At 50.0% G+C, this 15,594-nt stretch overlaps 1 protein-coding gene across 1 annotated transcript; it reads left to right on the top strand.

The window, feature by feature from the left end:
• Positions 1–29: 29 nt before the first annotated feature.
• PTPN22 (protein tyrosine phosphatase non-receptor type 22) lies at positions 30–15,252 on the top strand. The gene is made up of 21 exons (XM_050327075.1): positions 30–167; positions 2,900–3,008; positions 3,989–4,065; positions 4,976–5,071; positions 5,441–5,479; positions 5,848–5,919; positions 6,017–6,076; positions 6,289–6,431; positions 7,242–7,308; positions 8,277–8,354; positions 8,923–9,015; positions 10,280–10,356; positions 10,436–11,139; positions 11,453–11,566; positions 11,697–11,827; positions 12,527–12,554; positions 12,919–12,999; positions 13,304–13,407; positions 13,933–13,963; positions 14,203–14,280; positions 14,522–15,252. Exons 1-21 carry the CDS (start codon positions 81–83, stop codon positions 14,584–14,586), a joined length of 2,334 nt encoding a protein of 777 aa, XP_050183032.1. The 5' UTR covers positions 30–80; the 3' UTR covers positions 14,587–15,252.
• The last annotated feature ends 342 nt before the right edge of the window (positions 15,253–15,594 follow it).

The raw sequence follows: 15,594 nt of genomic DNA, 5'->3' as shown, positions 1-15,594 counted from the left end.
GCCGGTGCCTCCCGCTGCGCACGCACTTGACATGTCCCTTCCCAGCAGGGCCAGGCCAGGCACGCTCCGTCCCCGGCACCATGGACCAAAGGGAGATCCTGCTGCAGAACCTGGAGAGGGCCCAAGGCAAGAAGCTCAACCGAGGGGAGTTTGCAGAGGAGTTTTTGGTAAGTTCTCTCGGGGCTCCGCTCCTTTTGAAGGGAACCGCTCAGCCACGGGGACAAGATCCGCGTGTGACACTAAGATTATCTGGGGGTTTTACAACAAAAAGTCACCCAGGAGTTAACTGGGCTAAAAGGAATGTAAAGACAGGAGAGGAATTTAATAGTTTTGACATTTGAACTGTTTGCTTTTTAACTAATTACCCGAGTGCTTCCTGTTTTCTGCTTTGCGAGTGCACTTGTCAAGGCACAGTTTCACTTTGCCTGGTAACAGGACGGGGGTACAGGGAGGAATATGGAGCCTCTGCCCCTTCTCCCCATTGCAGTCTGTTGGACCTGTGACACGTGTGTTCCTGCCAGGGATCCCCAAAGCTCCTTGAATTAGCTTTCCCTTTTTTCGATAGAGCACAGGTTGGCTAGAGCAGCTGTGATGTTCAGGGACTGGACATGTACAAGGCCAGGCTGGACGGGGCTTGGAGCAACCTGGGCTAGTGGAAGGTGTCCCTGTCCATGGCAGGAGGGTGGAACAAGATGATCCTTAAGGTCCCTTCCAACCCAGACCATTTTATGACCTGGGATCTCTGGGATGTATGTCCAGCAGTGCTCCTGGCCCCTCCTGGAAACTATTTCTTGTTCCCTCAAAGCAAAATCTGTGAAAAGTGCTGATGGCTCCCACCACCCCCTGCATTCTGCAGTGCCCAGTTCAGATCTGTGCAGTGCCCTGAATTTGTGAGCTCTCTGACATCTTTTTATTTGTTGGGGTGCCAGGGGTGAGGCTCAGATGGCAATGCACCATCTCAGAGTTAAACCTGGTGGCTGGTGATGGCTCTTGGTGTGTCAGCTGGAGGCAGGCGGCTCTGGCAGGCTCTCTGGGCTGCTCTGAGAGGCAACAACGTTGCCCAGCTTTAACAGACATAGGGAAGGGTAAAGCTGGTACCTCTGTGAGACCTGAGGCAGGTCAAACACCACATGAAGCCCTGGCTGTGGCACTGGGCTCCAGGAAGGCACAGGGGTTACCGATGGGTCCCCACGAGATCCAGCCCTGCTTTGTTGTACCAGCCAAGTCTGGCACTTCAAACACTTGGGAAAAGCTGAGTGCTTGGTTTCCAGGTGTCTGGGGTAGAGGGAAGTGATTAATCTGAGCCTGCAGTGACAGTCTGTTGTTCCATGGAACAAAGCGCTGTCACAGGCTGCTGAATTTCCCCTCTCGCTGACAGGCTGTGCTTTGTGTGTGAGGCAGCAAGCTCTGAGCCCTGGTGCACAGGCTGGCTCCAGCAGCCAAATGTATTCATTTCTGACCAAAATGGCATGTAGAAGTGGTCAAGGCTGCATTTCCTCTTGCATGGGATAAGATCTTCCCAGCGTGACCCGAGTTGCTGCCACTTTTGCAAGGCAGAACTGCCTTTCCAGGCAATCATGTTGGCTTGTGTCTCCAAACCAGATAGAAATGTTCAGTGCCATTTCTCCATCCTAATTCCTGCCCTCTCCTTGTGTGACCAAGCATTTATACGTGCCAGTTGTGGTGGTGTTACTGTAAATTGCTGTTTGAGTCCCCTTTTCCTGTCTGTGCAGTTTGATCCTTACTCCTCTACACACACTGGAACAGTTTCCCCAGGGCAGTGGTCAGGGCCTCAAGGCTGGCAGAGCTGAAGGAACATTTGGGCAGCACTCTCAGGCACAGAGTGGGATTTTGGGGTGTCCTGTGCAAGGCCAGGAGTTGGCCTTGATGATCCCTGTGAGTCCCTTGGAAATTGGGACATTCTGTGATTCCATGATTCTGGGATTCTCACTTGTTTTCCCATATTGTAGGCATTTCCCATGATGGTTTTATGTCATCAGATTATTCAGGGATGGAAAAGTAAGATAATTCAGTGCCTCAGCTCTGGGAACCCCATGCTCTTAATTAATAGGGTCTGGACACGTGGACTGTCCTGGGCCTCCTGTACCTTCTCCCTGACTCATTCCATCAGGTTTGTGAGATGTGACTCCTGGGGTATTATGGCTGAATTCAGTGTTTTAAAACTGCTGTTTGATGTTAAAAACCAGCAACTCTGACTTGGACAAAAATGATGAAAGAAAAAATACAGCAAGGATGGTGCTTCTGAAGTCGATGGCAACAAACAGTGTGTGTTATTTAGAAGCTGATGGCAGTGAAATAAAATTCCATCATTTGTCAGGGGAAAGATGCTTCAACTCTCTGTGAGTGCTTTATCCTGGAGATGAGAGAGATGAGAGATTTGTCTGTCCCAGGACTCCTTCTCCCCTCTCTTTCCTCAGCCCATGTAGCTGCTCTGCTCTGATTGCTTGTGCTCCCTCGGTGTTTGCAGCCATGGACTGGAGCATCTTTACCACAGTGAGAAAAATCAACCAATTCATCTGTCTTTTCTGATAGCATTTGTTCAAGGTGGTTCACCAGAGTCACTCCTCTTATCTGGGTGCTCTTGTACTGCAAGTAATTCCCCCGTGTCTCACTTGTGACGCTTTGTGTCACTTCAGGAGGAGCCGACGTGTGGGCACTGCCTCAGCACACACTTTCCATTCTTCAGAAGCCTGTGCTGGGGCTCTCAGGGGGTTCTGGCTCTGTTCTTGCTCTGAGAAAAGCCACTCAGGAAAGAATTAATGGTGCTGACCTTGCTTTGTGGCAGCAAACCTGACCCCTGGAGACCTTCACACGTGCTCTCCGGCAGCGTGCTGGATGTAACACCTCTGCTGTAATTTGTTCCGTTCTTTTATCACAGAAGCTGAAAAGGCAGACAACAAAGTACAAGCTGGATAAAATCTACCCTACAGCAGCAGCTGAGCAACCAGAGAATGTCAAGAAGAACAGATACAAGGACATCTTACCTTGTAGGTTGGAAATGGCACGTGTTTCTATTCAGCCTTTTGTTTTTCCAGCTCAAGCGTGTTCTCATCCTCCACAGCTGTTGTATGGGAGCATCTCACTGCTGTCTCTTGGCCTTGAATCCTGCTGTTCAGATTTAAGGCTTTGGCTGCTGCACTCCATGCTCTGGAAGACTTTGGCACATATTGATGCCCTCAGGCACTCAGTGTGATTTTGGGGTTGTCCTGTGCAGGGCCAGGAGTTGGACTCGATGATTCTTGGGGTCTCTTCCAGCTCAGGATGTTCTATGATCCTGTGATATTTCTAGAGACAGAAGAACTGCTGTTTTTTAGGAAATATATCCCTCAGTGATTATCCTTGTGAGCTTTCTGGGTTAGCATTTGCAAGCACTGGTTTTCCAAGGCTTTCTAGAAAAAGGCTTAGGACAATGATATGTCCATGATGAACAGGCAAAACCTGCTGTGGCTTGTCCTGGTTTCATGTGGTGGTCTCCAAAGGACTGGCTGTCCCAGGATCAGAGCAGACTGTCCCTTTCATCCATCCTATCTTGGAAAAAAAAATAAATCAGAGGAAAGGTTGGAAAAGACCTCCAAGATCATCAAGTCCAACCTTTAAACCATCAAGTCCAACCTTTGAACCATTGTATCTAACCCCACAGACCTGGTCTGAGCCTGTCAGTTGGAGTTCTGGGTGATTTTAGGCTTGCACAGTCAGAGGGGTCAGCGTTGCGCTGGGGTTGTGCCAGCACTGGCAGCTCTCCCCTAAGCCCTCACCCCCACCCCAAAAGGAGGTGTGTGTGGGCAGCTCTGGGCAGGGCTGTGGGGAGGTGTGGGAGGGGACACCAGCTGCTTGCACAGCCACTCACCTGCCCTGGGATGAGCTCTCTGGTGTCAGTGCCCCTCCAAAGCCCCTTGTGCTGCACCCCGAGGAGCTCAGTGTGACACACAGGCACTGACTGCTGCTGCTTCTGCTTTTGTGCCTGCAGTCGACCACAGCAGAGTGGAGCTGTCCCTGATCACCTCCGACACAGACTCCCACTACATCAATGCCAACTTCATCCAGGTATTGCCTCTCCCGCCGTGTTTTGCCCTGCAAAGGTGTCTGTGGGGCCACCTCGCTGAGCTGTGACGGGAGGAGCAGGTCGGGGGCTCCTCGACGTGAGCCCTCCAAAAAACCACCCCGTGCAGCTCGGAGCCAGCAGGCCACAGGGCAAGGGACGTGAGCTTGCACTGGGGGAACAGTTTGTGGTTCACAGCCCCGACTTCCTCGTCGGCGCCGCCGCCTCGGTGGGTGACAGTGGTGCAAAGCTGCCTGTGGCCAGAGTGGCCTTGGCTGAAAGCAGAGCAGGGGCAGGAAACCTTGCACTGCAGCACGGCTGGGACCCGCTGCAGGGACCAGAAATGGGGCAGGGCAGCGTGGGCTGGCTCTCCAGCAGGAGCTCCACGAGTTTTGGGACTGTCCTGCAGCCTTTGGGACCCTCCTCTGATTGAAGGGTAGATGGACAGATGGATAGATGTGGATAGATGGATGGATGGATGGATGGATGGATAGATCAGTAGATAGATACATAGATAGATAGATAGACAGATTGATTTCCTTCATTCTCCACGGCAGTGACCCAGGGATCTCTGCAACCTGTCTGGAGAAGAACAGACCTTCCCAGCCCTTCCCAACACACCTTCATGGTTCATTCTTTGGCATTCTTTGACATCACCTCCAAGCTCCCAGATGCACTGCAAGAGCTGGTGGGGGGCTCTGGGAGCAGCCCAAACCCAGCTCCCTGGTCTGGCCCTTCCTTTGGGCTTGGTTTGCCCAGCACTGCTTGATTTAATGCCTAAAATTCAACTGTTTGAAAGTCCTTCTAAATCCCTAACTGGCCTGTTAAATAAGATCAGATTCAGAGAGAGGAATGACTTTATTTCTGCTGGTGAACTATGCACAGATGTCTCCATGTCTGGTTTGAATGTTCTAGGGTGTCTATGGGCCAAGAGCATACATTGCAACCCAGGGTCCTCTCCCCACTACTGTCATTGACTTTTGGAGGATGATTTGGGAGTATGAAGTCCTGGTAAGGTGTAGATTTATATTTAAATATAAAGTTTACATGTTTGGGGGGATTTTTTTTTTTTTAAGAAACGTTGTCCATCCATGCAGAAGTCCTTTGTGAGGCAGAGGGAGTGTCAGGGTTTTACTGCAGATGTTGTGTGTGCCCCAGATTCCTCCCATCAGCCTCCCCTGCCAGGAGTCTGCTGGTGGGTGGGAAGGTCCCTGTGCCCGGGCTGTGGGTGATGGGCCCTGTTTTGCAGTTGTGGCTTAGGGGGAATCAGCCCACAGAACCTCCTCATCCCTGACAAGGACCTGCAAGGGATGGGTTTGACTCCACTGCCTGGATAAGGGACTTGTGTTCAGGCTTTTCTGATGAACCTTCTCTCTGCAGGTGGTGGTCATGGCTTGTATGGAGTTTGAAATGGGGAAGGTGAGTGGCCTGTCAGAGGTGGCCTCTGCTGTGACAGTGCCAGGGCAGGGGGAGAGGGGCAGCTTTTTATTAAATCCCATTAGTGACAGCGAGTTTCTGTTTGATATAAACTGTTTTCTGAGTCTCCAGCTGCAAAGGGTCTAGTGGGAGGTGTCCCTGCCCATGGCATTCTGTGACTGTGAAATTCTTAAGCTGTTTCCAGAGGCATAAAGAGCCTCTCTGGAAAGGTGAAACCAGCAGTGGTGGCTCCAGGGAAGGGGAGGCTGGAGCTGACCAGCAGAATGAATGTGAATTTTCTCCCGAAAAGCGAGACAGGAGCGTGGCTGGGCCAGTGGGGAATAACCAAACACATCCTCTTCTCCCAACAGAAGAAGTGTGAGCGGTACTGGGCGGAGATGGACGGCTCCCCCCTGCACTGTGGCCCCTTCTCCATCACCTGTGTGAGTGCAGCCCCACAGCACCGTGTCCTGTCCCATCACCTGCACCAGAACCCCGTGGCACCCACTGGGAATGTGACTCTGACTTCTTGTTCTGCAGGAAGCTGAGGAGAAGAGGGATGAGTACGTGATTAGGAATTTGAAGGTGACCTTCAACGGGGTAAGTAGGAAAGGTCAAGGCAGGAAGTGCATCTTGGATGGCTTTATTGTATAAATAATATATTCAACTATGGTACATTTTGTGCAGAAAATTTTATGCTGGTCAGGCCGCTGATTTAGATTTGACAGGAGCTGAGGGGACAAAGAAAGTAAAAAAATTAGTTAACTCAAACCCCAGCCGGCCCAGCCCCTGCCAGCTCTCTCCCCTTGCAGGTGACCCGCACCATCCACCAGTTCCACTACAAAAACTGGCCAGACCACCACGTCCCCTCCTCCATTGACCCCATCCTGGAGCTCATCAGGGAGATTCGCTGCTACCAGCCGGATGACGCTGTCCCTGTCTGCATCCACTGCAGGTGGGTGAGGTGGCTGCCACTGGGGGAGGGCTGCTGGCCCCCTGGACCCCCCTGCTCCTGCTTCCCGAGAGGCCACAGGGGGTGACAGCTGGCCAAGCCCTCAGCTCCTCTTATGGGAAGCCCTAAGGCCAAGGGGTCCTCTGAGGACAGCTGGCATGGCCAGGTGACAGGGAAGGGGACAGGTGGCACCAAGCCAGCAATAGAATCATGGAATCAAGGCATTGTTTAGCTTGGAAAAGACCTTTAAAATGATCAAGCCCAACCGTTAACCCAACACTGGCAAGGCCACCACTAAACCACGTCCCCACGTCTACACATCTTCTAAATCCCTACAGGGATGTGAGTTCAGCACTGCCCTGGGAAGCTGTGCCAGGGCTGGACAACCCTCTTGGTGAAGAAAGTTTTCCTAATACCCAACCTAAACCTCCCCTGGCACAAGCTGAGGCTGTTTGCTCTTGTCCCGTCGCTTGTTCCTTGGAGAAGAGACTGACCCCCACCTGGCTACAACCTCCTTGTGGCTGTGGAGAGTGAGAAGGTCTAGTTAAGAGGTCACCAACTCTGGGCACGTCCATGTGTGGCTGGTCACCACAGGGGGACTGAGAACTGTTTTCAGGGGACAAGCTGTGCCTCCCAGCCTGCAGCAAAGCCAGGGGCAGGCGGGGCCCTACATGGGGTGAAGCTCAGCAGGGCCGTTGTGCAGGTCTGCACCTTCTGCTGTGTGGGGCAGGAGGGTCCCACATGGCTGTGGGTCTTCTCCAAGTGCCCTTGTCAGAAGGCAGAGGGTGTGATGTGCTGTGGCTGTCGTTGCAGTGCTGGCTGTGGCAGGACGGGCGTCATCTGCGCCATCGACTACACCCAGAAGCTGCTGAAGGACGGGGTGAGTGCCAGCCCTGGGCACCTTCAGATGGCACCTGCACCCCCCTGGCTCTCCCTCACCTTCCCTGTCCCTTTCACCCCCTCTGACTGCATGTTTCAGGTGACAGCCATGAACACAAGCTCCCTGCAGCCTGAGTGGAGAGCAGGGGTGGCCGAACTGACACTCCATTCCCAGTCTGTGCTGCTTCTCCTCTTCAGGCTCTGCCACTGCTCCTGCCCCATCCCCCTGGGACAGCATCACACCAACGGGGCAGAATCCCCCCTGCATTGCTCCCTCTGGCCAGACCTTCACCTCCCAGCACTTGGCTCTGCTCTGACCTTCACCCTTTGATACAACTTTAGTGTCTATACCCGGTGTTTCCAAACTAACACCTTGTTTCACTCTGACTCTCCAGTTTGGATGTAGGGGCAGCAATCCCTGTCCCAAGTTGCTGGGACTGTTGTGTTTTCTTCTACAATTCCCTAAATCCATCCATGTGGGTTTCGTGTCCTTCTTGCTTTCCTCAGGTGTTACCAGGGCTGTTACAAAAGGGGATTTTCTGTGGAGTGTGAGACAGGAGGGAGAAGGTTTATAATAAAAATAGCTCTTTAAGCAGGTCCTTTGTTAAAAATTCTTGCAATTGGAGGCCTGGATTTCAGACACTGCTCTAAACTTGTCATGGCTTGGAATCTGCTTGGAATTAGATCTGTCTGTAATTATTGTCAGAGAAATCACAGAAAACATGAAAATAATTGGGTTGAAGGGGACCTTAAAGCCCATCTCGTCCCCCTCCTTCCACCAGCCCAGGTTGCTCCAAGCCCCATCCAACCTGGCCTTGGGCACTTCCAGGGATGGGGCAGCCACAGCTTCTCTGGGCAACCTGTGCCAGGGCCTCCCCACCCTCACAGGGAAGAATGTCTTCCTAAAATTTAATCTAAATTTCTCCTCTTTTGATTTAAAACCGTTTCCTCTTCTACCTCTCCCGTAAGATTGTTCCGGTGAACTTCAGCGTCTTCGGGCTGATCCAGGAGATGCGCACACAAAGGCCCTGCATTGTGCAGACCAAGGTGTGTTTGGGAAACCTCCCCGACTGCCCCAGCCCCCATCCTGGGAGCTCACCTTTTCCCCCAGGAGGGTTCACAGCATGCAGACCCAGAGGGGTTGTGCTGGTGGCAGCTGGGGTGTGAAGATGTTCTTCAAAGCCCCCTTTCTGAAGGGAGAGGTGATTGTGCAGAAATTAATTTGGCAGCTGAGCCAAATTAATTTGTCCTTGTAGACAGCTGGGACAGTGCTTGCAGTGTGACTTGTCGAACGCTTACGCTGTGAGACAAGGCACTGTCCGGGAAATCAAGTGGGAACTTTTCTTGCCTGAGCCAGTCTGAAGGGGAAGCTCGATGCAGAACAGCATTGTTTGTGCACCCAAAACCTCCCCCAAATGCTTCAGTGTGAGAGCCCTGTGAGGGTTGTGGCTTCTGCCTCTTCTGAGAATCATTCACACCCCGCCAACAGACAGGAAAGTGGCAGCTTCTCTCAGGGGTGATGCTTTGTTTGGTCAGAGCTGACCATTTACAGGGACCTCAGGTCATGGCACTCATGCTTGTCTGTCTGGAATTTGTTTATTTGTCTGGAATGCAGGAGCAGTACGAGCTGGTTTACGATGTGGTGATTGAGCTCTTCAGAAGGCAGATTAAAGCACTGGATGCCCAGAAGGATTCTGCTGATTCCCAGGTAAAAGTCCCAGGACAAACACCCAACTCTAATCTCCACTCCTGCTGCAGAGCTGGGATCAATCCCCACGTTTTCTGCTCCTCTTGATGCCCAAACTGAGTCTCTTTTGAAGCTGACCCATGAGAACCCAGCTCTGAGTGTGCAATGCTTATCACAAACACCACCTACATTTCTCTTTGGTCCCCGAACCGTTTGATATTTTCTATTTACTTTCATAATTGCTTAATGTCACGAGTGAATAGGAAAACACCAGCTTTCTGCAGTAGTGGCTGATTTCCATGGGGATGTGCCAGTGGAACTTGTCTTCATGAAGTGTTTCCAAGCAACAGGGTGACTTTTAGTCCAGGTTGGGAAGGTCCAGGTTGGGAAGCTTGGGAACACAAGGTGGTGTGGCTGAAAGTGTTACTGGTGGTGTGCAAGTGAGGCAATCAGCACTACAGCCTGTCTGTGGGAGAGAGGAGGGTAAAACATCTGGTGAAAAAACATGGCAAAGTCTTTCAAATCCTCTACACCTCCAAGGAGAAATAATGTGGTCTTGGTATGAAGTTGCATGTAAACAGGACTATCCAAAACACCCCTGTTTAAGCTTTGCTTTGCTCTTGCTGTTCTGTGGCTGCTGGAATGAGCCTCACTGTTCCTGTGTGGCTGTTTGAATGCAGATGAAGTAAATGCATTGACAAAGAACCGGGAAGAGGATCCTGCGGTGGGACTCCTGCCTCAATTTTGCCATAGGATTTGCAGGATGTCCCAAGTCAGAGATGAGTGAGAAAAGAGCTGGAAACCCCCTTTTTTTGTGTGTGTTATGGACAGTCTGTGAGCAGAAGAGATGCAGGACTGGGTTGACACAAAATGCAGAGAATGTTTCAAGTCCAGCTGTGGTTTTGCAGCTCCTGCCCAAACCTCTCACCCCCTCAAGTCTCTCTGTCCTCTGAGGGCTCTGGGGATGGCCATGAGCTGGTGTCACGGATGAAACCAGCACCCAGCTTGCCCAGCCACATGGGCTCCTGGAGGCAGGGAACTCTGCACAGGCTGCTGGGCACAGCTGGGTGGTTGCAGGGCTCGCTGTGCCCTCACTCCAAATTGCTCTTCAAGAGGTTCTGTCTGCAGTTTTCAGCTTCAGCTTGGGTGTTTTCAAGTTGGTGCTTGTCATTTCCCAACTGTATTAATAATTAGAAGTAATTGGCACAAATTCCAGCTCCTGAAATGTTGGTGTTCTTTGCATTCTTCCTCCTCACTCTTGTTTCCCAAACTTTCCTTTCCCTAGGCACGAGCAGGGCCTCCTGTAGCCAAGCCACTCCTGACTCCGGTGGAAGACATTTACGGTCTGAGTTTACTCACCTGGTAAGGCCACAGCACCACTATCCCTGACTTTCCTGAGCCCTCCACGGCTTTGACTCCCCGTCACGATGCTTTGTTGCAGCTCAGAGCGAGAGGAGCGGGCTGTGCCCCAACACCTTCCTCCAGTGGCACAAAGCAAAGCGTCCCTGCCATCTCCGTGCGCCCCAGGGGCACAGGACAGCTCTGGCTGTGCAGTGTCCCCCATCAGACAGGCCTTCTCCTTCGGTGCTCTGAACTTCATCAGCTGCAGGAAGGCGGCTGTCGCCGAGCAATGGGGGGCTGGGGACGCCCCTCGGAAACGCCGCAGCTGGGAGCTGGACCTGGAGCCCAAGGGAGCAGCAGGGAGGGGGCCTGGGGGCAGAGCACCTCTGACATGGACTGCATCCAACCCTCTAGTGCTGGGGCAGCGGGGAGAAGACTGGGAATGGGATGGAAGGGGTGCCAGGCCTGTTTGGAATTCACGGTGGCCAAATGCTGGTCACTCAAGCTTCCAGGATGGATTTTCTCCTGTGGACCTGAACCCCTCCAGACGAGAAGCAGGTGGCCCCCCAAGCCACAGGAACCATGGGCGATGCCCTTACCCTCATCTCTGCTCAGCAGAAGATCCCTACTTCTCGTCACTCTCTCCAGACGACCCCGTGTCCCCAGTGTTTTCCAAGTGCTTTGTGGAGGGGCAGGATGAGCTTCTTCCTTCTTGTGCTGCCAGTGCCCCGCTGCAGCCCACCACAGCCAGCTCCCCACCGTCCCACCACGCTCCCCTGGATGAGGAGAGGATGTCCCCAGCAGGTAAGTGCTGCAGGGCTGGGACACATGGGGCTGGATCACTCTGGATGGAGCTGGAGGGAGCACATGGTGTGGTTTTTCAGTGTCCAGGCAGGGACTGTAGCTGCTCCTCAGGACTGTGCTCATCACCTTGCCCAGCCCAGTGGGAATTCTGCTGCCAGCTCTGCTGGAGGTCTGTCCCTGAGGCCACGTGGCTGGTCAATTGGTGCTGAGAACTCTCTGGATTTTGAACCACAGTTTAGAGGTGTTTAACCGTGTGGCAGGGCAGGAGCAGTGTCATGCCATGCAGGTAACCTGTCCGTGTCTCTCCATGCAGGTAACCTGTCCCTGTCTTTCCAATTACCCACCCTGCCACAGCCAGATGATGATGATGATCCCCCACCCCTGCCCCAGCGCACCCCTGAGTCCTTTATTGTGGCCAATGAACCGGGTAAGTGCATCCAACAATCTTCAATGTGGAGCACTGAGGGACCGTCCAAGATTTGTTGTCCCGCAGCATCCAGCAGTGGCTGTGCTGCCTGGGATGGGAAATGACCTCTCCTGTGTTCAATTGCTTCTAGGACAATTTCCTCTGGCCACTTCTGATTTTCAGCTCCCAGAGAGAAATCCAAATATCGGAACCTCTCGGGAGTGGAGTGGTGAGACTCACTCAGAGGAGCTTCGGGACTTTGGGAGGCTGAGAACATGCAAGGTAAGTAAGTGGCTTTTTATCTCTTCTCCAGCACCATCCCTATGCCATTTTCCTTATCATGTTTCCTTCTGTGAGGAAGACCCTAGTGTTGGTACTTTGTACTTTCCATAAATTATTTCAAAGAGTCACAGAATCCCAGAATGGTTTGGGTGGGAAGGGATCTTAAAGCCCATCTCATCCCACCCCCTGCCATGGGCAAAGACACCTTCCACTACACCAAGTTGCTCCAAGCCCTGTCCAACCTGTCCTTGAACACTTCCAGGGATTTCAGGGCTCAGGACAGGAAAGAAGATGTGGCCTCAGCCAAACTCCTCCTCATCAACATCCACTTTACTCCAAACATTGTTTTTGTGGGCCCTAAGTCCCATACAAGGCAATAAACACATTGTCCCTCATTTAGAGGAGGATAATAAAGACAGAAGGTTGGTGGTCCACTGAGGTTCACACAGCCCTGTGGAATAAGCAGGAGCTGAACAAAATGTAGGCATGTCTTGATCATCCCATAGCTGAACGACAGCTCTGGGAAGGGAAAGGATAAGGCACAAGTCTGTCTTCCATCCCACAAGCGTGGAGGTGTGTGCGGGAGGGTGTTTGCACATCACATCCTTTCCTCCTCTTCTCTGGCTTCCTTGTGTGCAAGAGGATGACATTTGGTTTGTGGGAATTTTAAACACCTGCCTTGTTTTTTTTTGTTTCCAGAGCGTGAAGCTTCGGAGCCCCCGGACAGGTATAAGTTTAACTCTGGGATAATCTTTAGAACGAAAATCTGCTTTTTACTGAAGCTGCTTTGTTTAGTGAATGGCATCAGGATCTGTGCTTAGTCTGATGGAAAATTTGTGTTGCTAAATAGTTCTGCAACTAAATACTTCTAACCAGAACCAAACAGTTCTGCAAACAAACTGGCAGTTTTATATTTCCTAACCGGCTCCTGCCTCACCCTCACCAAGGAACACGAGGATGTTCCTTGCAGCCTCCTCTTTTGCTGCATTTTGTGTTTCCTTTGAGACAACTGAGATATTCTGGTTGGTTATAAAATATATATATTTATATTTCAAGCCAGGTAGCCTACTCTTTTATCTTTGCTTTCTCAGAGACAACCTGGGATCTCTCTGACTCTCCTCCCCCGCTTCCTGAAAGAACCCCAGAGTCGTTTGTTCTCGCTGAGGCAGCAAGTGAGTGCTGAGCTCTTTTTGAGCTCTTTTTCAGGATGTAACTGAGGTTTTATGTTCACACCTAAACCTGTGGATAGCTGAGATCGTGGCCCGCTTGTTCAAAGCATTACCAGGCAGCGCTTCAGGCCTTCACTGCAGGAGAGTTCAGCAGGTACAAAGAAAATAAACACAACCAGGGGACCTTGCTGGAAATTTCCAGAAGTGGTGCCTTGGAGGAAATGAAAAACAACAACAAAGCACTTAGGAAAAAGCAGGAGGATTTGTGAGTGACCACTGAAAAGACGTGTATGATGTGTGTTCCCAGGTCTGCAGCCTGCTGCGAGAAACTCCTCAAGTCCTGCGGGTTTGGAGAGCACGGATTTTGAAACCTCATCCAAAGAGGCCCTGAAATGCTTCAGGAGGAGCAAGGTAGAGGAAACAAAAGAAAAGGTGTTGAAAATGGAGAGGGTGCCAGTGGTTATGCCTTGGAACTCCAGCCACCTGGAGTGCCAGTTCCTCTTGGAGAAAGCTGCTCCAGTGGAGTCTGAGTGTGTCCTACAAGGATCCTCTTCTTGTGACTGCTGTTAATTATCCTCAGGGTTTGTGTTTTGGGAGGTTGTGGTTGAGCAGAAAAGCATTTGAGGAAAAGAGCAAGGAAAATATCAACTGGAGGCATTTGGGGTGACAAGGAAAAATCCAGGGACAGAGGGAATGGCACAAGTCTGCTTTTCAGCCTCAGCTGCAGGACATGATGCCTTTTATGAGATATAATACGTGTACATTTACCACTGAATTGCCTTTATCACAGCAGCAGATTTATTTGTACATGTCTATTTATCAGTGTATTTATACATGTACATTTATCCATAAATTCCCTTTATCACAATGCCTGATCTGCTGCTTCCTACATTTTTTTTTCCAACAAGCCTTTTCTTTTTCTATTTCTTTTCACAGAGCATGAAAATACTGAAAAATGTGAGAAAAAGTAAGTCTTTAAGGCTAATGTGCATCTTCCCAACGGATTTCCACAAGTATTAAAATATGTGGGATGGAAATGGGAAGGACTTTTCCAATGTGAAAGTCCCTCCACATCTGCTATTTTGGACACTGTGGTGCCCTTTGGGTATTGTGGGGACAAATAACCCTTAATGATTCCATGATTCTATGGGTTCAGATCTTTGGGACCAGAGACCCACTGCTCCAATCTCATTTTTTTATTTCTAGGCATCTGCAGCCCATCTTCATGGACAAAATCATCAGAGCCTGCCCCAACAAACCCTCTGAGGTCTTTCCTTAACTTTGGTATGTTTTCCTCTTTGTGTTTGGGTAGGAAGAACCTGGATTTTGACAATCTAAATGCCAGGCAGAACACTAACGAATTACAAACATTACAAATAATGTTTTTGCATATTTACAACTTTATTCACAACTACAGGATGCTGCTTTTCTACTGTATCCTAAAGTTGGGAAAGAACTGAAATTACAAGTTGTTATCTATAACATATGGAATATATTTTATTTAAAAAATATAATTTCTCCCTAGGCTTTGCAAATCGATTTTCAAAACCTAAAGGCCCAAGAAATCCACCCCCAACATGGAATATTTAGATGCATTTTATAGACTTGGTGTTGCAGATCTGTGAAGTCTTCCTGATGCACCTGGAATGCTCATCCCAGCGAGGTTTCCAAGAAAATAAACACATCAAAAGTTGTTGCACAGTACTGGCAGCTCAGGCACTACTTGCACACTCTTCAGCTGAAGATTTAAAGTAAAGAAGAGTAATAAAAAGGACCAGCAGCTTTCAGTTAATTTACAACAGGATGGAAAGTAAACCTGGGAATAGATATTTTATCCTAAGGAGGGACATGTTTTTGTTGGGTTTTGGAATGGGATCACTTCAAAATGATGGATTTGAGTGTAAACTGGGGATAGGACCCAGTGAAGACCCAGTGGAATGATCTGGAAGGCCAATGGAGCAGAGTGAAGTGGATCAAGACCCCTGAATGGTGCAGGCACAGCATCTCTTTAACATCACATTTGTAGGTCTACTGTAACCAAAGACACTTAAATGTTTATATAACATGGACTAAAAGGGAATTAGCATCCTAGATTTCAGAAATAATTTAAGCTTTTTTATTTCTTTTTTCTATTTTTTTTTTTTTCCTATCTGAGCACCTCAGAGAATTTGTCTGGATTTGGGTCAATAAGACTAAGATGGTGATTGATCCCACATAAATTACACCTGTGTAATTGACCCTGAAAAAAAAAAAAATCCCAAAACACCAACCACAGCAAGCAAAATATTATTATTTTTTCTAAAAAAACAATCCTTTTTAAAAGGATTTGAGTCTCCACCCCAGAATTTCAGGCGGGAACTGGGAAGATGAGATTCCTCACCAGATTCCACTGCTGTTTATGTCCTCAGTGGGGAGGGATAAAGATGCTGGGAACTGCTTTATAGGATCGTTTTCCTGTAAAGACAGAAACAAACTTGGGATGTGTGGAATTCGGCCAAGAGGAATGTGCTGACCACTGCTGGAGTAGAAAACTCGAGCTGATTTAAAGCTACTTTTGCTGGAGGAATAGTCAGCACTGCCTTATTTTTCACTCAAGTC

Source organism: Myiozetetes cayanensis, unplaced genomic scaffold, assembly GCF_022539395.1.
Source record: "Myiozetetes cayanensis isolate MyiCay16 unplaced genomic scaffold, myiCay2020 scf32, whole genome shotgun sequence".
Classification (NCBI taxonomy): Eukaryota; Metazoa; Chordata; class Aves; order Passeriformes; family Tyrannidae; genus Myiozetetes; species Myiozetetes cayanensis.
The sequence above is the reverse complement of the archived record's forward strand: the minus strand, read 5'-3'. Positions and strand labels throughout refer to the sequence as shown.